The sequence below is a fragment of the Drosophila gunungcola genome, unplaced genomic scaffold (assembly GCF_025200985.1).
Source record: "Drosophila gunungcola strain Sukarami unplaced genomic scaffold, Dgunungcola_SK_2 000001F, whole genome shotgun sequence".
NCBI lineage: Eukaryota > Metazoa > Arthropoda > Insecta > Diptera > Drosophilidae > Drosophila > Drosophila gunungcola.
In genome coordinates, this window is record NW_026453197.1 from 8,401,568 (window position 1) to 8,425,055 (window position 23,488).

At 39.3% G+C, this 23,488-nt stretch overlaps 2 protein-coding genes across 2 annotated transcripts; both read left to right on the forward strand.

Annotated features, from left to right (window-relative positions):
- Positions 1-11,622: 11,622 nt before the first annotated feature.
- On the forward strand, positions 11,623-13,216 carry LOC128263259 (uncharacterized). Its single transcript, XM_052998169.1, has 2 exons — positions 11,623-11,779; positions 11,841-13,216. The coding sequence occupies exons 1-2, from the start codon at positions 11,776-11,778 to the stop codon at positions 13,052-13,054; spliced, it is 1,218 nt and encodes a 405-aa protein (XP_052854129.1). The 5' UTR covers positions 11,623-11,775; the 3' UTR covers positions 13,055-13,216.
- Positions 13,217-13,378: 162 nt separating this feature from the next.
- Positions 13,379-16,061, forward strand: LOC128263258 (tektin-4). The gene is made up of 3 exons (XM_052998167.1): positions 13,379-13,933; positions 14,439-14,713; positions 14,777-16,061. The coding sequence occupies exons 1-3, from the start codon at positions 13,574-13,576 to the stop codon at positions 15,897-15,899; spliced, it is 1,758 nt and encodes a 585-aa protein (XP_052854127.1). The 5' UTR covers positions 13,379-13,573; the 3' UTR covers positions 15,900-16,061.
- Positions 16,062-23,488: the final 7,427 nt, after the last annotated feature.

The following is a 23,488-nucleotide window of genomic DNA, read 5'->3' on the forward strand; positions in this document are numbered from 1 at the left end:
AAATTGCGGAATCAAGTTACTTCATTATAGTTGCAGCCAGGGCAGCCATGCAGGGGTTTATCAATCAAACTGCATTGTCGAGTTCATGTACAAATATTTTGATGAGCTTGCAGTTTAATTTTATGGTTTGATTGCGCTCAGTTCTCGGATAATGCCTATTATGCTTTTGGTCAGTTAAATATTGCAATTGCGAGCTTATTGGTCCAACGTTGGCGGAACTACAGCTGATGTGGAAGCCCAATGGCACATATATCTCTGATTTTGGTTCATCGTGGTTTCACCCGAAAAAGATCTACGTTACAACTAAATTATCGAAGGTAGAAGCTTTCTCAAAGTACAAAAACTTTAGTTCTATTTGTAAAGATGGTAAGCAAGGTATGCACGAATATTTTCAATGTCATTTCACACATTAGAATGCCAAAATGTATTTTTGTAATAAAATTGTAGGACTGAAAAAACTATTAATCACTCTCAGAACAAGAAGCTTGAAATTAAAACATGTATTAATGTTAAAGTGACTCAAAGTTCATATATATTTTGTGGTATAATCCCCTATCGGTCAGTAACTGAAGTTCATCTGACGTTGGCAATATATATTCATTGGCTTATAAGTTTGACAGAACTAATATCAATCGCAGACTGAGACCAACGTAGACACAATCAGGTTCATTGCTTAAGCCGCTTAATTTTGCGACAAACAAAGGAAAACTCCCTTCGAAGGGTGCAAAACCCTGGTTTCAATGTACCCGTAAGTTTATACTTACGTCTATATAGAATTATAAGTACATGGTTCTCAGTCGCCTGTCTGCGAAAAAGTTCCATTGGCCAGCGATAAGTTGACCAAAGCCCCATCACACAAAAAACCTCAATGCCGTGGATTTTAAGCTTAACTTTCCCGTTCCGAGCCAAAGGTTTTGCAGCAAAAATGTGTGTATTCACACCTTAAGCCGCTTTTGGCCAATTATTATCGAAAACCCCAATTAAATGTTGCCATTGTCCTCCGCCAATCGAAATCTCTACGAACTTTACTTATTCAAGAGTGGCGCTGGACCAGCCTTAAACGTTTAATTAATTTTGAAATGAACGCAAAAGTTTGCGACAATATCTGGTCAGGTGAAACTTTAAAGAGATAGGCCTCCCCAAAAACTACGAGTAACTTTTTTGGTTAAGTCTCGCGAAGACTTTGGATTACATTGAAGGTGACAGAACTTTTCTTGACATAAATTCTTAAGTACATTTTTTTCACAACCAAACACTTTCGGCGGGAAAACTTGTGTTCGAGCCGTTTAAAAAGGGTTAGGGCCTTGGCGTCGGCCTTTTAATTAGAAGTCGGCGGGAAATGGTCATAAAATATGTAGAATTCCTGCTTGACATTCTTCGGCGACTGGAGGTTGAAGTTGGGCGCTTTAAATATTAAGGGGTTAGGGATAGAATCGTATAAAGGTCTTGCCAAAAAAATTTGTTTTTAAATCAAATTCATATTTTTAAGATAAGCTTCTATTTAAATTGAAAACTTTGTTCAATTGCATGTCAAATACTGGGTGTCTTGAATACAAAGTAGTTGCTCCTCTTCAGTTATGTTTTTGTCGACACTTTTTTAAATTCCCACTAAGATGTGGAGCAATAACACGAAATGCTGGAGGCAAAGATAGCGTCGATTGCGATTAAAGGCAACTCTTTCACAAAGACAGTTTGATTTTCATTAGTACAAAAAAGGACACGGACATCGAAGTCTTGCCAGGAGGTAAGTGAATGCGGGTAACGATTTCGATCGACAAGTGTATTCACACTGAGGAAAAATAAAGCCTCATTAGCTAGTTGGTACTAATCTTTTATCTATCTTCTTCTATTATCTTTTACCAACTCAGAATTGTTTCAAATAGCCAGTCAATTTGTGTTATATAATTTCACAATTAGTAGTATTTGAAATATATGTGGCATGATAATTACAATTGAAATCAATAACTGGCAATGCATTTTTGTCTGTGCACTTGTTCGAGATTGCTGGGATCTCGCTTCTGGTTACCCATCGATGGGAGTTCGTGTCCTGGCCGGACCTTCTCAATGTGCTGTGGCTAGAAGCCAGCGAAGCAAATTGTTTTTAATTAAAAGTAAACAATATCAATTCGTTCGACAGTTATCCGGTGATGCTGCCAACATTGCCGTCTGCTCAAGAGGCGCCAGACCTGGCTAGGACCCAACTCGGATGCATTGTTCTCGGGGGAGCGATTAAGCGGGAAGCAAAACAAAATTATCAAGTGGCATCGCCTAGTGCAACTTTGACATGGCCTGTTAATTTATATATCCCAGCTCAAACACTTTACTTTCCCACTCGCTTTCCCGATTCCCCGACGATTATTAATTGTCTTGTCGGACCGAACGGGATTATTTTAAAGTTACTTTTTCCCATCTATACTCTGTTAGTTGCAGCGCAAAACTTCTACATATTTTATTTGAAACTTTGCCGTGCTTACTTTTAATTTGTCTGCGATATCGAGAAGTTTGTTTTGTGATTTTTATTTTGACTTCATTCTTTTCATATCGTAAATGAATTGATGAAGTTTTAAGAAGTTGAGAAAACGGATGGTGTCTGGTTATTAGTTTATAGCGTAAAGTATTTGGAAAGTTTCCTGCTTCATAAAACAGCGTCACTGTAAATTAAAATAAAACTAGAAAGTCAAAAGTGAACTAATAACAACCAATCATTTTCTTTTACTTATATTATAGAAATGAAACTTACAGAGTAAGCGTTAAAAGTTTGTTTAATTTGGCTTGAGGAAATCTTTATTAATAACATATAAAATTCTACGGTTCAGTGTTACGTAGATTTAAAAATAGTAGTTTTTATCAACTCTAACTCTCAAATTCATTATCTTGGAAATTACGTTTGTGACAATATTTTTGGAGACCAGTTTTACCGAGAAAATGTCACCATTTTACAGTATTTTCCTTAAACATTTTTGCTCTTAACGGGGAGAGAGGAGAGTGGCGAGGGATCAGCCTCATCAGCATTAAAAAGTCCAGTTCAACATTTGGCCCCAACATTTTCCGAATGGGGCGTTGCCTTGACTCCGTTTCGAATATAACTGCTCTGTATCGTCGTTCTCTGCGTCCAACTATTTATTTTTATGACTTAATGTTGCTCCAACTTTGTCTGAGTGTGTGCCGTAAATGTTGTCATACAAATATGTGCAAATTGCTCATTTCAAATGTTACCAAACACTCGAACGAGGAGGGAACTACGAGAATATTTTGGGGGGAAAAGTGTGTAGGCAAATTGCCTGTCAAAAATTTTGCAGGCAATTTGCGTTTTTTGCTATTATTGTCGTATTTTTTACTGCTCTACATTGCCTGATGCGTATCAGAAATGTTTGACACATTTTTCGTAATAAAAACGTATGATGTGTTTATTTGCAATGCGCTGCGGAAAGTGAGGTAGTTCAAAGTTTGTATTTAAAATATCGATTTATAGAGCCAACAAAAGGCCTTTTTTTAGTTTGTAGTATTAATTGTATTATTCTGGTAAATCTAAATTAAAGTTAAATATATTTTATAATAGCCATAATGAGCATTTAAATCTAAAAACTAGTGCACAAAAAATCCTTCAAAACACCTAAAATCTCTGTTCCAAGTTCTGAGTTTTGCAATCAAGCAAGGAACTGTGTGTACCCAAATTGGGTTATTCCCAATGCAAATCAATTATCCGAAAACTTTTGCTTCAACTTTTCACATGTCCTTGCTGGCAAAAATAGTAAAAATGATTTTCATATATTCTCTCAACTTCGGGGACATTAAGAACCTAATGAGTTTGAAAGGAAACTTAAATCAATTAGTCAGCAAACGATGATGAATGAATCAAGCAGATATTTGTCCTAAGACTTTTCATTTTAAAGAGCAGGAAGGAAGTTAGACTATGTATGGTGTGGAAGTCCCCAAAGACTTTGTTGTTCCTTTTCTGCCTATCACGACATTTTTTTTGCTGGACTTTTTTTCACTTTTTTCCTGACTTTTGTGAGCCCTATCCTTTTTTTTAGTCCCAGTTATAACGTCATTCAGCTGGATAATCTTGGCTTAGATGTGAAAAAAAGCATATTAACTATGAGAATATTAAAAATTAGTCAACTAGCTTAGTTCAAATAAAAAAGAGTGATTGTCAAAAAACTTTATAAATTAAATATTTTAAATGAAAATATAAATGAGTTTATTAATAATTTTTATGATTTATGACGAGCAAATTTTTATTTTTTATGCTTGTTGTTTTACTTTAATTATAAAATTTAAATCTCTTTGCTAAATAAATTTTCATTAGCACTGAGGGTATTCAAAGTTCGTCATTTGCTCCCGTCTTTTTTACTTGCTCCTCCAGTTGTTTTTCCCTTGGCTGCTTTGTATGCAGCGCCTGCTATCAGTTGTTAGATTTTCAATAGCCGAGTGCACTTTTGTGCCTCAACAAGCCCAAAAGTAACACTCGAGAGCGCGGGCCACGAGGTATTATCAACGCCAACAATAGCAGCCATATGCAGCTGGGGCAAAAAGGTGGAAAATGCAAAATGAAGGCATATTCAGAAATGCCGCCACGTTGGGGGAATTGCCAGAGAAAAATCTCTAGAGCTCGGCGACTTTAAAGGCAAATCGTCCTTTTTCGACAGCCATCTCAGAGGTTGCATGTAATTTGCTGTTTGAACAACTTGTCGCTGGTGACATTTTGGCAGAGCATCAACTGGGAATGAGACTCTCTCGGATGGGAATCTGGGCCCGCCTAACTAACTTCCTGTACATGGCTGATGACTTGTTCGAGCACCATCCCCTTCGATCCCAGCCCCCAACCCCAACCGCTCTGCCATCTTTTGTCCTGCCAAACTCTCGTGTGTGCAGGCCACGTTGTCGGTGACGTACTTCGCCGACGAGAACAGCTACAGCTCCATCTGAAGGAACCTGCAAGCAGCAGCGCAACTGTTGATGTTTGTGCAGCAGCCGGCATATACACACGGAATAAAAATAAACCCGAAATCCAGCAAATCACAAACTTACACTCAAAAAGAAACAAGAAAAATCTAAGCACAAATTGAGATATAAAACAATTATGTTAAGCTAAGAAATATATTTTTATAAAACGAAAGAAAGTGATTATGTAAACTTAATATTGTCATATTTACATATATGATTTAAACAAAATGATTATGTAAACTTCATATTGTCATATTTACATATATGATTTAAACATTTTTTTTATATATTATAAAACTACATTAGTCTCTTGAAACAATTTTAACAAGTTCATTATTTGTTTTTCTAATATTATTTAGGCACAAAATCGACATGGATGTTATCCAAAACGAAACCTTTTATTACGGTGTATTACAACTGTCGTTTGGATGTGGCCTGTGAGCTGTAGGGAGATCCTTCTGCACAAAGCTGAAGCTGGGAAAACGTTGGGAAAAGCCAAGGCTCAGTTATAGATACATCATGGTTGGCTTGGTTTCGGTTTTTGGCTTGGCCCTGCCCTGCTTTTCTATTCCTCAGCTAGCTTTTCTGAGCCTGTGTATCAATCCGACAACGTGCCACTTGTTAACGCACAATGGAGTCCTTTTCAGAACGTTGATTGATATGCCCTGCCTGCCAACGGGGCGATTTTATCCCGCTGCAGATTTGGCTATGTGTTGTCGCAATTTAGGCGTATTTGCTTCTTTCCTCGCCTGTTGACTTTTTCTCAGATGAAAGAGTGCAGGTCTACGAGCAAAGGAAAATGTTTTAAAAATTTAATATTTTCATTCTTCATTTGTAGTGCATGATTGCAGTCTTAAATATTAACTGTGGTTCGGCTACTAAGGATTTATAATATTTAAGATTGTATTTAGAATTAGCTTTTTATAATAGACAATATTTCATACCAGTAAACCCAGTTGTTAACGACTTTTAGGTCCCACGTTAACATGGTGTTAAGTTGTATTTAGAAGCATAATATTCTGTTTAGTATTTTCAAGGACTTGCACCTTTTTAGAAAATGTTTGAAAAATATTGACTCAGCCATTATGTAGCGCGCTCAAATTAATAGCAATGACAGGGTAAACACTTCAGCCCAGGGATGTCTTTCAGGTGCGAACTTTCTCTTTTGGCAAATCTCTTAAATGCTGTTTGCATGTGTGTACGTGTCTTTGTTGGCAAATTAACACACACATTCATGGGCATACGTGAGCCTACACAAACATATACACAGGCGGGCAAACAAAGGAGCTGGCCCACCTATGCGGGCGGTGTATTTATTTGCGCCTTTGAGTGGTTTACGCCCAACTGCCTGCCACCCATCCTTTCAACCACCACCCATCCTCCCATCCTCCCACCCACCCCATCCTCCCACTCCTTTCACATGTCACTCGCCAGTTTTCATGGCTTTTTTATGCGCTTGCAAATATATTTGCTTTCACTTTACACTTTTGCAAACAGTTTTTTAAACAACTTTGGTGGCGGATTTACTGAATGGAAAGGGTACATATTTATGAGTTTAATTGGAGGCGCGCTATTCAATGCTCCTTTCTGAAGGCCTTAAAAGGATTTGGATAAGGTGCATATGTGTGTGGAACCCACAAAGGTAATTGGAACTATCTATTCACATCCGCTTGACCTTGTAGAAACATAAATCAAACCTTTACCTTTACAAGTAGTGGCTTTATTTTGTGAATTCACACTCACACCAAGAAAAAAACATATACAGTCTGTGATTGGCCCATTATTTAATCATAACCGTGGTTCTCATTAATATATTTTTTGGCGTGCTGCCTTTTTTTGTTAATAAGTCTATCTTAACCAGCCTTCAGTTCCCATCAACTTGTTGGTAAAATATTCTCGGTTGGCGTTTCATAGTCCTTATAAAAGTCGATTACCTGAGATAATTAAAAAAGTTGTAAAATTGATTGACGCTGACTGACTGCATATTGCGAATGAAAATAATCTTCGAAATTGTACATCTCACAATTTTGTAAGGCTATTGTGTTGGCTATTTTAGGCTGTCATCTGTTCATTAATAAAGATAAATGGAAATTCTTACAGATGCATGCATTAAATTTGGTTATTGTTATCCAGTTTGCTAGGCAAATAAAACTTTTCACCCATCTAGCTTAAAATCAATAAACAATGCTGGCGTTTTGCCATATTTTTGGAATATTATACAATGTAAATTAGTATTCACAAAAACAAAGATAGAGGCAGTGTTGGGAGCAAACTTCGATATAAAAAGTAGAATAAAAACGAAATTATTGTAAAATAAACAAAACCAGACAACAATCAACTTTTTCGCACAGACTGTGCACTCGCAGCTTTTCGCTTGTTTTTCAGTTTTCCCAACACACCTGTTACCACAACACCAACAATACAACGCCTTGCCTCAAGTTTTTCATTTGCACTGCAGTTTTTACCGAGTTTCGGGGTTTGTTTGCTTGTCAATGCAAAATGGCAAAAGGGAAAAACAAAGAGCGACTGTACTTGATAATGTTCGCCGGGATTGTATAATGAAATCAAATTGCAAAATAATTTGCATTTTATTTAATAAAGTTTTTGTGTTCATCTCAAAATGAAGCGAAAGATGTAAGAGTTTGGGTATGAGTTGCCATTGTTTTTATTTCAAAAGCTTTTGGCTTATCTGTATATATTATACCTTTTTAGTAGTTCGTTTTACAATGGTCAAGCAATGCCTACACACTTTTGCTTTTAATAAAGATGAAGCAAAACATATAGTTTTTGGTTGTTAATTTGTTTTATAATAGCTATTTATACAGATGAAGCACAAGTTAAAATTGCTAAACGTTTTAATTAAGTTTTATATTGTAAGAGAATAACTTTTTTTTCGTAAAAAGGAACTTTTATTTATTTATTTTATTTCTATAAAAAATAACAAATTATATACATTTACATAAGTCTTTTTTCTATTTCATTAATACATCTAATAAATATATATATTTTATTTTTTATAAAAATAAATGTCATTATTTTTTAAAATTCGTTATTTAGCATTCTAAAAATGTTAACCTTTTAAACGTTTTTATATGGCTCATTACCTAATTAATGTAAACATTTTCCCGGCCAAAAGTCGGAACAAGCGGAGCATGCCAATTTGGTTTGAAGATATGTCGAGAGTTGGCACTTAAACTTGACATGAGCGAAACACTGACATAACAAGAAGATGGCTTGCATGTCCTTTCACATGAGCAGCTCATAAAAATGCGATGCGAGCTGACAACACTTTTGTGCTTTATGTGTGAGCCGAGCACCTCCTAATCGCATTCCACCCAACGCATCTCACCTGGCAGGGGTTTCATGCCCGTAGCGGTCCTGAAGTCCTTCCTGCCCCATCCTGCCCACATTCAGCTCGACATTCAGTCCGAACGAGCAAGAGTTTGTATGATATATGGTACGTGTGACTTGCTTAACTGGGGGATGTGTTAATTACAGAAAAATTGCGAGAATTTGTATTATTTACGTTGCTATCAGCACTGAAGCTGAGCTTTTCTTTGTTCGGCTCTTGTTGCGTGTCTCCTGTATAATAGCAGGTGTGTTTGTGAAGGAAGTTGTCAGGGAAATCTCAGTCACTTTAACATTTTTGTTTTAGGGTTATCTGGGAAAAGCTTTTAGTTAAACGAGGGATTTATTTATTTAAATACTATTATTGTAAAATATGGTTGTTAAAGGTAGTTTTTGCTGTGTAAGTGTAAGAGATAGTATTTTGGAAACTATGTTTCATGTGACTTTTAAGAATGCTTTTTGCTCCGAAATATTTTCTTCCAATAATGCCAAACTAGTTATCTAATTTTTCAAATTAATCAAAAAAATGTATGCATATTTTTAATAAAACTTAACTTATTTTTAAGCGTTATTATTATACAGTATTGACTCTATTTTTATAAATATTTTATTTACAAAAGGTAAATTTGTTCTTATAGTTTCACATTTCTTTTAAAGTATGACTAAAATTTGTAAAAGTATAACGCTTTAAAATTGTGTTACAAGCCTACCGTCAGCCTAATATAAAAACAAAAACCAAATCTTAGATTTATAAATAAAATTTTTGTTTTGCCAAGCCTGCAATGTCGAATTATTGGTGTAACCACCAGTAAATCGTTTTAGGTAAACATAATATTCTTGGCACGTGAATATAGGGTTTTTAAAAATTGCAAAGCACTAAGCAATAATTCCGCCTTCTCAATAACCTGCTTGAATTAAGGTTTTCTATCATCCGTTTTGGCCCTTCGGCATTCTTCTTTGGCATTCCATTTTAATTGTCCTTTGCGATTTGGCCAAGCATTGTGTCCTATGTGAGTGTGATTGTTTGTGGCATTGTCCTTCCGATTCCGATTCTTGTACTTGGTACTTGGTCGTTGGTCGTTGGTCCTTGGCTCTGTTGTTATTGCATTCCTTTGCTTTGGTTTTTCGCAGCGCGTAAATAAATTTCATATCATGACATTTATTACTGACCCTTAAGCCCCCACCGCCACCCAATCCACAATCCACAATCCGCAATCCAAAGCCCACAAGCCCGATACATGTGGGCCTGGAGATTACCAACAGTTTTCCCCTTCGCGCCCTGCCTTTTTCCCTCCGTTTTTCCCATTCCCAGCGCTTTTCCCAATGGCTTTTTGCACAGCCGCAGCGGTTACAATTTTCATTTAAGATTTGTTTTCGCTTTTTTAGTTTCGTTTTTTTTTTGACTTTTTTTTTGTCAGTTCCTTTTTGGCTCTACACACACACACACACACACATTCGTACATTTGATTTATTTTAGCACTCAGGGGGCGGGGCAGTGGGCGGTTGGGGGGGCAGGTTAAAGGGCGAACAATGACGAGAAATGCAAAACAAATGCAAAGGAAATGAACGAGGCCTGAAATGAATGCGCAATGAATGGCCCAAACGAATGAAAAGTGTGTGGAGATGAGGACGAAGATTAAAAGTAAGTGGACGTCGCACAGAAACAATTGTAGTTAATTTACGCGTAGAGAGAAATGCATAACAAATTAATGAGAATTCCAGCGTAAATAATAGCACTGAGAGAATTCGATTATTAAATCTCTGATGAGATTACATTAATTATATTAATTAATTGATGATCAAACGGGTACTTTAAACAAAATCAATTTGATATGTGAGTAGGGCAAATTAATAAGTTTAAGGCGTTAGAAAGAAATACATAATAATACAAATTATTAAAAAAATTAAAAATGATTGAGTCAGCAATGCATGGTTGTAAGTAACGTTGGGATTATGCCATTATGAAATTATAACAATAAACCAATCTTCTATTTTATTTGGTCATAAATTCTCGACCCAAGTTAAAGATCAACATATATGGTAATTAAATCAGCTTTAAGTTTTCAGTGCAGGCAAAGAACTCAAGACTCGGTTTTCGCCCAAAGCTTTGGGCCTCCTTTGTCCTGTCGAGTATCCTCTCTTTCAAAGTTTACTTGACTGTGAAATAAGCGGACAACGAGAGATCTACAGCCTGAATGGAAGGCAGTGAAAGAAAATAAAACGCATTGTCTTTGTCTTTTGCATAATTTATTTATATTTTCATTTTCATCGGGCGTAATTCGCGTTGTTAAAATGAAGGAGCAGACGGCGGGCAGATGCCTACATTTCCGGCTCAGCAAATAATTACAAGCTTAATAACAAATTTAATATTGCTCGGCCTTACGAAGGCCGGTCATTTTATTTATTGTTTACCCTTTTTGCCTTTCTTCTATGTGTGTGTGTGTGGGGTTCCACCTTTAACTGTTTATATTCGCACACGCTCCTTGCCTTTTAATGAGGCAACAACAATGAGCAATTTCCTTCGTCCTGCGACGCCTTTATTTGCCGTCCATTCGTTCGCCGTCCACAGTCGCTTCCATTGAAGTTTCAGCACACAACACACATACACACTCACACACCCACACACACACACACACAAAGTCGTCCTTTTGGTCTTATTTACACTTGTCAACCCCCAAACTCCGGCTGTGTTACATGCTGTTTGTCGCTCTTTAAGTCGTCTGAAGTGCTGTTGGCCTTGCAATTAGTTGAGGAGCCATGTCAGGCTTTCTTCTTGTTTGCTTCGCTTGTTGCAGCGCCAATTTTGATGGCATCGTGGTGCCCTGGGGCCACTTTAGAGCTGGAACTGCTCACTTGAAGAACTTCCCGGATAGCGTTACTTAGGTGCTCCGACTAATTGCCATGTCAAGTTCTTGGCCAGCACAACAACAGAGGTACTCAAAAAAAAAACAATTGTCTTGGCTATGGGTTCTTGTAAGAGGTATTTTAAAGCTCTAAGTTAAAATCTCCCAACAAAAGTCTTATTTTTAAAAATATTACATTTTTTTAAACTAAAATTGTGTTTAAATCCCTAAGTGAGTGGGTAATCTGTAAGCCTAGTTGTTCCTCCTCAACAGAAGTCATCTTTATTTATAAAGGAATAATATATTTTTGAGTTACATAAGGTCAGAAAATCAATAGCAAAATAAGCAAAATATAGTAAACAAAACCATAAAGTTTGAATTGACCGTTAAAAAGGCAGTGTGACCGTGATTTTATAACCGAAAAATCTCAAGCTGTATCCATATAGTTGTCTCTGTCTCTGAGCTTCAATGAATTCGTCAATGAATGAGGCGAACAATGTATTTAATGACTTAAAGCTAATCATAATATCTGTGATTGAAAACTCTGTTCGCTGAAACACTCCTGAATGCTAGAACTAGGGAAACCGAAATTTTAAAGAGTTGTATCCCATAAATTTGACTGTTTCGATTTTGAAGAATGGGTAAGCAATACTATACAGTTAAAGTGGCCTCCTTCAATTATCACATAACAATTCATTATAGATGGCGATGGAAAAAAGGAACTGAAGCTGGATCCGCCGCTCTTTGTGACCTGTGACCTGGACCAATTTCGGGATCCGGATAAGAAACGCGCCGCCAACGATGCCTGCGAGGAGCTGGACAAGCTGGATGCCCAGGACGAGATCAGTGTGTCGAGCATCATCTCGGCCCTTTTGCAGCCCATTGAGCCGTCGGAGGATCAGTACAAGGTGTGCGACTGGGGCATCAATCCCAAGCAGTTCCTGCCCACCAAACAGGCGGTCATCTTCAAGGAGCAGCTGTTCATCTCGAAGCTGCGCAACACGAATTGCAAGTTGAACGAGAACCTAAAGATCTTTTTCGAGCGCGAACTGGAGCAAATTGGGCGCTTCTGTCTGAATGTGGAGGAGGCCTACGATGGCTACGTGATCTTCAGCAGCAGCAAAATGAAGAAGGGCAAGGGCCTGGTCGATTGTGGCCATCAGCTGAAGGGCAAGTACGATGACAACTTCCTGCTGATCTGCGAGAAGAGGTCAGAGTTCGATCGAATCGATAGCACGCGGGTGGAGAAGACCCTGGAGTTGAGGAACCATGCTGATTTGATGCTCACCGCAATTCGCGAGACGAAGATCAACGAGGAGGTGCAACGCTTCAAGGCTCGCATCGACATTAAGGATCGCGATCATATCTTTGTCCTGGACGGAGGCATCATGCTGCTGATGCGCCACTTGGTCTGCAATAATTTTGTGGGCAACTTTGAGTACTACACAATGAACTTGTATGGCCGGGTCCTGCGGTGCAATCTAGTCGTCTCCAAGGAGCGCAAGGTAGTGCGCATTTTCTACCGCACCTACAAGAATGTCGTGCACATTCTCACCCAGCAGTGCTTCAATGATGAGCTGCAGGATGTGGCCGAGACCTTCATGACCCCTGAGGGTCGGATAGTGCTTCATTATTGGCGAGGCTATAACTATCTCCTGCACGCCGCCTGTGTGCCGCCGAAGCGAAAGGAAACCATTCTGCCCAAACTGGAGCTGATGTGGCGCCAAAATGAACAGCTGTCACGAAAGTTTCGAGAACTCAAGGCCCTCAACTACGAGAATGCCACCAAATATCTGAATAGCAATTCGCAACTGGCCGATTTTATGCAGGACTATGTCCTTAATCTGCTGCGTTACAAGCCCAGCAATGTCCTCGAGTTCTCCATCATGTTCTTCCAGAACATGGCTAAAGGATAGATTACTTACCGGTGTTTCTCTAAATTCATAGTGCTTAGAGCAGTTCTACCCGTGCTAATATTATTCTATTTCTTGTTAAAAGTTTCTTGGTTTTAAATTAAAGTTAAACACGTCAAATTTTGCTCTTGATGAGAAAGTAATTAGAGTGGACGACAACCTTCATTATTCATCGTCATTATTTCTCTGGCAACTTAAAATTAAAATCTTTAAAAATTAAAAAAGAAAATTAAACAGCTTTTTAAAAAAATACAACTAATCAAACAAATAAAAACCAGAAAATTAATGAGCATATAATGTGTTTACCCTTCAAAAAAAATGTATTCTATCAATACAATAGTAACCGTTGCCATTACGCCGAATCCAGCAATCAGGAAACCCAGCAACCCATTGAATTGTTTGTGACCTTCAAACAATCGCTTGAAATTTTCAGTTTTAGTCTGCCCCAAAACACCAAACGAAACACACTAGTTCCTGAAAACTCACTTGTATTTTTGTTAGTTTTGCAAGATTTGTTAGAAGATGAATTGCCTGGAGAACAAGTCGCCGGAGGTGATTGCCGAGTGCAAGGGCAGGGTAATTGAGTTAAATCCGGGATCGGCGTGTCCGGCCCCGTTGATCTGTCCCCTGCCAGAGGAACCGCCCTCCCACCGCCTAAGGAAACCACCGCAGCCCGCCCTCGTCGCCTTGACCCCTCACCCCGATGAGGCCGCTCAGCAGCACCTGCTGCTAAACATAACTGGTCCCGCCCAAGAACATCAGAAGCTGCAAAGCGACCTTCAGGCGGGAGTTGACCAGCAGCAGCTGCAGATGGCCGACATTCGGGCAGAACAGTACAAACAGTCGCAGGGGCCCCTGAGAATGGAGCAGGTGCAATTTGCGGTAAGTTCAAAAATGAAATGGTAATACAAATCCAATATATTATATTTTAAATTTAAATAATATAGGTATTAATTCATAATATTCGTAAAATACATAGCACAATACGAACACTATTTAATATTCAAATATTTGAATTAATGTAAAATAAAACCAATTTTAATGTGTCCTATTCGTTTTGAAATGCATTTTATTTAAGTTTTAATTTAGATATAAATTAAACAAAATAAATAAAATAAATAAAATATTTAAAAATCGATATATATATTTTAGGTTAACTAAAACTGCATTGATGAAATCCAAAGCAAATAATATGTATTATTTTATATTATATTTATGATGTGGTTGGATTTTCTAAAATTTTTTTATAAGAATTACTTTTTAAAGAATACTTTTAAGGCTCTTTTACAAGTGATTTAAAAACCATTATGATTTCTGTGTTACCGCTGTTTGATTTTATTTATGGTTTACGGTCGTACTGAACTAATAATAATGAATCATGTTACAGCGCACAATGGACCCCGAAGCGGATGATCTGCGAAATCCGCCGTGCTATTTGCCACAACAGGGCGATGAGCTGCCGCACAAGGACCAGTTGATGCCGATGGGTCCTATTGGTCCCTGGGCATCCGGCAAAGTGGATTGGAGTCCCATGGCGGGCATTACGGGAACAAGGCCCGTCGTTGATCGCTACTCCATAACCCGATATAGTCCCAACGAATGGCGCTCCAGGAATCACGAGACAGTGAAGGTCGTAAACGAAAGTCTGGACAAGGCGGATAAGTAAGTAAATATAAGTATACAAACTTCAGAAAACCCGCTAAGCCTCCAAAATCCATTCCACAGAAACCGCTTCAGTTCGACCACTGAGTTCCTGAGGCTCTCTGCCCTGGTGGCCAAGTCGCAAAATGAGACCACCGACAAGCTGAGAACCCGTTCGCAACTGATTGGCAAATGGAAAAACACTCTCGAGAATGCGATCAAGGCGATGGCCGATGAGATCTCCACCATGGAGGTGGAGCGCATCAAGTTGCGCAAATCCATGGTGGTGCTGGGTGTCCCCGAGTCCATTGCAAAGGAGTGCATCGAGAAGAGGGCCACAAGGCCCGATACCGAATTGGTTCGCGACCAGGTGGAGGAAGAGCTGGTCAATGAGCTGGCCCTGATTGCCGAGATTCGCAGGCTGCTGATGAAGACGCTCGATGACTTTGACACCCAGCAGGTGGAGAACCGAACGGCTCGTCAGCGATTGGAATATGACTGGAGTGACAAGAAGGAGGCCTACGAGATCGATACCCTGAATACGGGCTTGAACAACAGCTCCAGGATAATCATGTTTCGACCAGGAGCCGTGCGACAACCACCGGAGCAGGCATCCGAGAAGTACTGGGAGCACTTTAGCAAGGAAACGCTGGACGAATGCGAGAAGTGTCGCCTCAAATCGGTGGCCTTGCGGAATACCCTCAACTCGACCCTGATGAATGCGGCCCGGGATATTCGCAGCCAAGCTGATGTGGTGGAGAAGGCACTGACCTCCAGGATAAATTGCACCCAGGAGGCGGTGCAGCGATTCGAGAACGACCTCAAGCAAATCCTGCAGGGCCTGGCCGATGTGGAGAATCGCATTGAGCAGATGAAGCGGCGCATTGCCTCCTTCGATGCCTCCATGAAGGTGGCCCAAACGCGCATGGACAACCGCAGCTATCGGCCCAATGTGGAGAACTGCCGCGATCTGGCCCAGCAGGAGCTCATCGACGGTGTGCACACCATCCAGAGCAGCGTTTCGGCCCTGCTCCACGAACTCGAGGATGCGGAGCGGGTCAAGACGGACATGGTCAATTCCCGGGCTCGACTCGAGCGCGAAATCATGCTGAAGCGGCGCAGTTTATTCATCGATCGGGAGCGGTGCATGCAAATGCGATCGCATTATCCCTCGGCGAATACCCTAAGTGGCTCTGCCACATCCTAGAAGGGTGTCTAAATTGTGGAGTCTTTTCAATTTCAGATAGGGGTGTCCAAATTGACAAGTGTTCAATAAGAATGCAGTGGGCTTTTATAATAACTTTCCGACTGAAGGGGTATTCAAAATTTACAACTGCTTACATGTGTTAATAAATGTAGTCCTTTTGACTAAACCAAAAATTATGATTGCTATTATTTTATGTTTTTATATTTTCTAAAGATTTCTTAAAATAATTTATATAGTCCCAGAAATCTGTCATGTAAATAAGGATTAAATGTGTATATAGCCTGGCTTAAAAAAAAACAATTCAAATATTTTGCCTTTGATTTGAGGTTTTTAGTTATTTTAATAATGAAAATATTTATTTAAGTTATTTTTTTATAATATTTTATTTGACTTTTTTCGGTTTGGAATTTTAATATAAATTTAGGCTATATTTAACTTAAATATTTATTTTTCGCATTAATTAAACATGATTTCTGCAGCCTAAAATATTAATCAAATTATTCCAACATTAATTTAAACATTTAACAAAGTCTAAGCAGCTACATACATACTAAGGTCGATAATTTATAAGACCACGAAGAAAATCCGTCCTACCATTCTATCTAAGTAAACATGAATCATTTCAAGCCGATTATTTTTATTAAACGACGCCAATTTATTTTGGGCGCCCCGAGCGTTTGAAGGCTTTTCAAAACAATGTCATTTAAGTATCTAATTTGCGGATTTTCGTATTCGCCTCCGAGCTCTTAAGTTCTTTTTAATAAATGTAATAAAATGCCATTAGAGGGCAATCAGACACGTTTGGAAATCCATATAACTGAAAGAAATATGTTGCCAGTTGGAAGTTTCCCGGCGGCCTCCGCACACACACGTGTTGGGCCAAGTACTTACCGAAACACGTTCAACAGCTAGAACAACACGTACTCAATTTAGAGATACACGCCCGGCCAAAAGGAGGCGGGGCAGCGGGCTGATATTGATATTGATACGGAGGTAGTTGAACATTCGTTAATGTTTGCCTTCCCCGGAGCAGCAAATGTAGGGACACTTTGGCCCGATCTCCCTGCATCGGATTCTGGGCACTCGGAATACATGTGGGACTCTGCTGGGAAGCCAATAAATTACACAGCGAACTGGGTGGCAGCATGTTGGAATTTCCAATTGAAAATGGAAAACGTTATGCCTCATTGCGGCTATTTTCCGTTTTACCTTGTAGTTGCATATTTGCCTATTCATTTCTGTCATACCTTAAATACACTCGAAACAAAAACACTGCCTAGGAATGTGACATGTCTCCTGTCTGTCTTGGATTGCGTGTGTTTCAGGGTCTTGTCTCTCGTATTTTCCTTACTTTCGCATACGTGCAAGACACTCGTCGACCAAGATTTATTGCCAGGAAACGTGTTGTTTTTCATGTTGGCCAAGACTGCCAAAGGGTTGATGTGAGAAAACATTTTTAGTTGGGTTTCTAAGAGGAACTACATATTTTTTCTAATGCCAAGGTCAAGGTTTGTGGTGGACAGTCATTCGATGATGAATCGTTTAGGGATTTTGTTTGGGTTAAATTTTAATTATTAAGCAAATATATAAACAAAGTAAAACAAATAATTCCTTAATATATATAAGATAAATCAGAAGCTTCATCCCAAATAACATTAAACATTAGGGTAAAAATGTTTTTAATGGTCATACAAATAGGCAACATTTTGTAACTCTTTAGGGAATGCCATTATTATATTTTAATCTCTTGATAATAAGTTAAAAGTTTATTACTCAAAAATATAACATTCACATCGTCTTCTCGTATTTCCCTACAATATTTCAAAATAAATTTAAACTGCTGCCTTTCAGCACAAGTAATTTGAACTTTAAATTTCCAACGAATCTGAATTTCCAACAAGTCCATTACCACAAAGTCAGTCTCTGGGGCATCAAAGAGCCATTACTCAAATGTTTTACTCTCCTTCAGTCCTGGGCTGTCTTAAAAAGGAAATATCGTTTTTCTTATGTTTGCTGTATGCTGTTAATATTTCGTAATGCCGGTAAAAATCACAGCGTGTGGTTATCGCAGTCAACTACAAAAAAAAAAGAGGCAAGTAAAGGAAAACATTGCATACATTTTGGCGCTGAAGCGCGCTCGCCAAAATGGGCGACTGTTTTTATCCTGGCACCATGTGGCTAAGAAAAAATCTGTTGCATACTGTTTGTGGCGAAACGCAAAAAAATTTTATATTTGTGCCATCCCGCTGGGAAACTGTGCAAAAAAAACCCAAAAATGTCCCAAAAACGGAAAAAATTGAAGCTTTAAAAAATTGTTTGATGTCCGTTTGATTTTTTGCGTGGGTTTTTTTTAATGGACCATTGCTTTAGTCTGCGACCCGTTTAAAGTTGTATGCCTGCCACTCTCGAGGTGAAAACTTTTCGTGAAACTATTCTCAGTTGGAGATGTAAAGTTGAATGCCACACCTTCGACCCTGGGAGGCCATAATTTAACTTCAACGCAGCAAGACATGCAATTTAATTTTAACAAAACCTGACATTATCACACCAGCCAACAACGGGCCCCGGCTCCACACACAAGCACACACAAGCACACACAAGCACACACAATCACACACAAACACAAACACACAAGGAGTTGGCACAGAAGGAGTCGAGCGGTGTTGGCAACACAAAGTTAGTAACATAATAAGTAGCAATTTTCGGTTTCCGCTTTCCGGGCCAAGCGGCAGCAGCGTCAGTGGCTGCAACCTACCATAAAAATACATAAAATGGCTCCGGCTAAAAGAAAAACCCAGAGAGCAAAGCGAAAAAACCCATTCCCCCAGATTCAGCATCAGCATCAGCATCCGAGCATCCCAGATTCAGGGCAAAGAGCCAGAGAATGGTAATGCCAGCCGGAATAGGAGGGTCCGGGCTCGGGTCCGGGTTCGGGTTCGGGTCCGGGTCCGGGTCCGGGTCCGGAATCGAGATCGGGCGGGCCTGGCTGCCAAGAAAGTATACTAACTGCATGCGGAGTAAATTGGTATTTTATAGTTGCAGCCTGCAACTGCTGGCTGAGCTGCACACAGGTGCCAGCAGCTGCTCCTCGCTGAAACTGAGACGAAGTCGCTTACCTTGGCAGGGGATTCCAGGAAACGCTTTCGCATTGCATTCTTTAGTGACTTTACAGTGCCAGAAATCACAATATATTTTTGGATACATTTTAAAGCATTTCAATGAACAATGGGACAGGCCTGATAGATGCTTGTGTTTGCAAATATGTAAAATATTTTAATAGTGGAAAAATCGTGTTAAATTAATTTCAAACAATAATAATAAATTAGGCAAATTTTTCTTTATTTATTTGTGCTTTATTTTGAATTCATTCATCACATCATTTCTCAATAAATTGTAGTCGTGATTAAAAGGGCTTACATTTTAGTTCGAGCATACTTTTTATTGTTCCTTTCAAGAATATATTTTTTTGAGAACACCAGCCGTGGATAATCCGGGGAAATGAAATGCCGCTGACTTCGCAAAGGGAGCTAAATTAGTTGCCGGCCACCTTCCGCATTCATGCCAAAGTCACTCAAAGCGACGACATCGGCGAAAACGACAAGTACGCCGACGACGATGAAGATGATGATGATGATGATGATAATGGTGATGGGGTGATGGGCTAAAAGGGGCGGGGCAGTGGGCGAGGGAGGACAACAAAGGTTGCCGGGGCTCGTTAGCATTTTACAACACTGGCATCGGCTGCAGCACGTAGCTCCTAAGATGATTTGTGACCAGCTGCAACTTTTTGTTGCCGCCTCCGGCAGCCATTTTTGATATTATTTCAGAGCTGCCTCGGCACTTCCGTTTCCGCCCTGCCTGCGTTGCATGTAAATGGGGTTACCCTTTCCTTCTATTTTTTTTTTGTGTACGATCGCTTATCGGGCGCAAGAGGGGTTTTAAAAGGGGGTTCACGAGGGATTTCAAACCTGGGTTCAAAAGGGGGTTCAAAAGTGCAGGAATGCAATGGTGCGTGTGTGCGAGGGAGAGAATTGAAGTTAATGTGGGCGACTGCTGATTTTATCTGCTGCTGTTGACTTGTTGACTTTGCGGGTTAACTGTTGCAATGTTTATGACTTCATTATGCTAATAAAAGATATTATTTATACCTTTTACGGGGGTATATCTTTGGTTGGCCTGAACGTGGAACCTTTGCGGTTTAATGTTTGCTTGCTTTTTAATTGAAATAAAAAGGAAATTTGTAATAAATAAAACAATAACTGACGAGCTCATTATTATTAATATCAAATTAAATTCTATCATTCTATAACAAAGAAATATTTGTGTATTTAGGCTTTCTTTTCTTGGAGTTTCCATATTGCTGGTTATTTGTTTTCTAAAAACCCATTGCAAGGTCCTTAAGGTCAAGATAATTAAAAAAACTATTTATTCTTTGTGAAAGAATTTAGACTGAGCTTACTGCTGCTCCGTACAGATATGATTGCCATCCGGTGAAGCAATGCCGCAGATATTTGATGCATTTCGCAGGCAACATCACCTGCTCATGTCCCTTGCCCCACCTGCCCCAAACAAGCCGATTAGCATATCGTACTTTACCTCGCAAGTTGCCAAACGAAGAGCCACCCACTTCAGGTTGGGGTGGTGGCAAAAGGTAAAGCGGGCCGGAAATCAGTGGATCGTGTCAAACGCATCAACCGAGGACCCAAAGGGGAACCACAAGCTGCGGACCCGGTTCAAAGCCCAAACCCCAAACGAAACCAAACTCGAATGCGCCGCTCTATGTCCGGTTTGCAGGCCCGGAACGCTTGGCCACCAAACGCTAATACGGCGTGAATATGCAGGGAACGATGGTCGACGGTGGATGGTGGATGGTAGATGGACGTGGCTGCGTCAGCTGGATCCAGGCCAGTACGTTATCATCGGCAATGCACGATTTTTCGGCCGCTGTCAGGCCGAAATGTTTGCTGAACATCCTGGGCCATTCCCACCATCCCGGCATCCCAGCATCCCAGCACCCCAGCTAATGTGCGGTTTGGCGGTCGCCAAAAGATTAGCTGCGCCCCAGCTCACACTCGCAGCTTTGAACCGTGTTGACGTTACCTGAAAAATCAAAATTCCAAATTCCAGCACGAGCAGATTGTCGGGCATTTTATTACCAGGAATTTGTTGACGCTCCACCTCTAGAAATGATTGAATGACATGCCCGAGAAGAAAAGGTACGATAAAAAAGGGGAAGACAGTCCCAGATTCTGACACGTTTTACACACTTAATATATGCAGTGAAATGAGGTGGTTTTTTAATACAACGAAAGGCTGAAATTCTCTGGAAATTACGCCCGAATGTCCTCCACAGACGTCTGAGCAAATGGTAAAAGGGGAATGCTATTTAAATGCAAAGCATATTTTCGACAGAAGCTCCCTTTTAGCACTTTGTTTGCATAAATCTGAATAAAATCTCTTTTGCTTACCGATTATGTGCTTTAATTAAAATCACCAATATATAAGAAATAAATTCTTAAAATTAGGTAGATATCACAGTACATAGTTTTAACAAAGATTATTTAGCTCAACCAGAAATAAATTAAATATTTTAATATTTTTAAATTTCTGTTTATTTATTTATAAATTTTCAAGACTTTTAAATTTGTTACTAATGTTTATGTGAAATTTAAACAATTTAAATATTATTAATATTTTAATATTTTTAAATTTCTGTTTAGTTATTCATAAATTTTCAAGACTTTTAAATTTGTTACTATTGTTTATGTGAAATTTAAACAATTTAAACGATAAAATGTTTGTTTTATTAAATCCTCAAACAGATCATATGAGTGTGTACAATTAATCCTGCAATTGTCCACATACATATAACACTCCCAGCTCGAATTCCCCTTAACTCTTGCGCCAAACTTCTCATTTACAATCTCTGCCGACAAAGGGTGTAAAAAAGAGAAGCCCCGAAAGTTAAAACTCTGACTCAGATGTCATGGCTCGACTTTTGAGCCGGCTGAAAAAAACTTTTTCTTCTGCCGCGTCCCAAAAATTCAACTCCTGCGAATTCCTTGTTTGCGCAACCGTATGTGTGCCCTGAAATTCGACTGTGTGGGTGTTTGTTTGCCTGTGTGTTTGGGTGTGAGCCAGCATTGAGCTGTTTGTCTTTTAATTGTTTGCACTTAAGTCGTTTGTTTGTTTGTTCGTTCGTCTGCGTTTGTCTGCCTGGCAGGTTATGACTTTTGTGAGAAAAGTCGTTAGGAGAGCGCTCAAGCAAATTACAGCCACAAAGTGTGGCACGTTTTTTCGCCGGATTAATGCGCTTTTGAGTTGGGGGCATCCATAAAATGATGCATTCGTGGTATCAAGGCAGCAATAACCATTTTGGATACCGGGATTAGGACCACCAAACTAAGAGGAAAATTTTTGCCATTCTGCAACTACATTTAACCATTTTTGTTTTAATAAACATTTTTGCCTGTAAAATAAAGTTGTTGAAAAAGCTTCTCAAAAAAGGCTTAAGTCTTAAGTCTTTCAAAAATTAAATCGTAAATCAAGTAAAAATTATATCTCTTGAGCTTAAAGGTTTTTTGGGACGAATGCAAAATATTTATTTTTTTTTAAATCTTAAAGAGCTAAAAAGTTTTTTGTCACCTCAGGATTATTCCATAAATATTTTTGTCTCAAGTTTTGATCAACTAAAAGCCATGTTAAAACCATCCTTAAACTATGAAACATACCTGTTCGATATTCACAGAGACAAACCAACCTTCCACATCCACAATATCCCCATCCGGAACGCCTGCAATCAAATGCAATGCCAATTGACTTATCTGTGCGGTCACTCCATCAGCGTTTGCTTCACTCTCAGTCTGTTTGGATAGATGGAGAATTGTCCGCTTTCCAAAACCCCCAGTATGCAATAACTAAATGTTTGCCAGGACAAACAACAAGCGGAGCCCGGACGAATGCAATTCGAAACAGAATCCAAATCCGAATCCGAATCCGAATCCTTAACCTTAACACTTGGCTAAATTGATACACACATCAAAGTTGCGTTGCAATAGCCTCAAATCTTTCCGTAAATCAAGCAAAATGCAAATTTCACTAAAAGCTGAGGACGAAACCGAACCGAAGGAAAGCGGAGACCACAAAAACCTGCACAAAAAATGCAAAAAACGAATGGCGAAAGGAAAATTGTTGTCCAGTTGGAGTTTGGTAGCTGAAAGTTTTTGGCTGGTCAAAATGGCTGCCAGGTAAACGGAAAACGTTAAGGCAAGAGAGAAACCGCATCCACCGCCCATCGTCCACCTTCCCAACTGAAAGCCTTATTTATCACACGTATAGTTTCGGTCTCGATTCTCACCCTTCCATTACCAGATTAGGTTGCTGAAATCGCATACGAATGTTGGCCAATTGGATTTGGTTAGCCCAAGAGTTCGCCAAATGTCTGTGTGTGTGTTTGAATGGACCTTATCCAGATTTCGGTTCATCTGATACACATCTCTCTTTCACTGCACTGTGAAAATGAACAGTTTCCATAAGAACACTTTTATTTTATTTATTTTGTACATTGCTTTACTTGGGCCTGATAAGTA

What these genes read in the sequence shown, in the direction of transcription:
- LOC128263258 (XM_052998167.1), top strand. Translation starts at nt 13,574, where the DNA reads ATGAATTGCCTGGAGAACAAGTCGCCGGAGGTGATTGCCGAGTGCAAG. An exon ending in TGGAGCAGGTGCAATTTGCG is followed by an intron (nt 13,934 to 14,438) that starts GTAAGTTCAAAA and finishes ATCATGTTACAG; the next exon opens with CGCACAATGGACCCCGAAGC. An exon ending in AGTCTGGACAAGGCGGATAA is followed by an intron (nt 14,714 to 14,776) that starts GTAAGTAAATAT and finishes TCCATTCCACAG; the next exon opens with AAACCGCTTCAGTTCGACCA.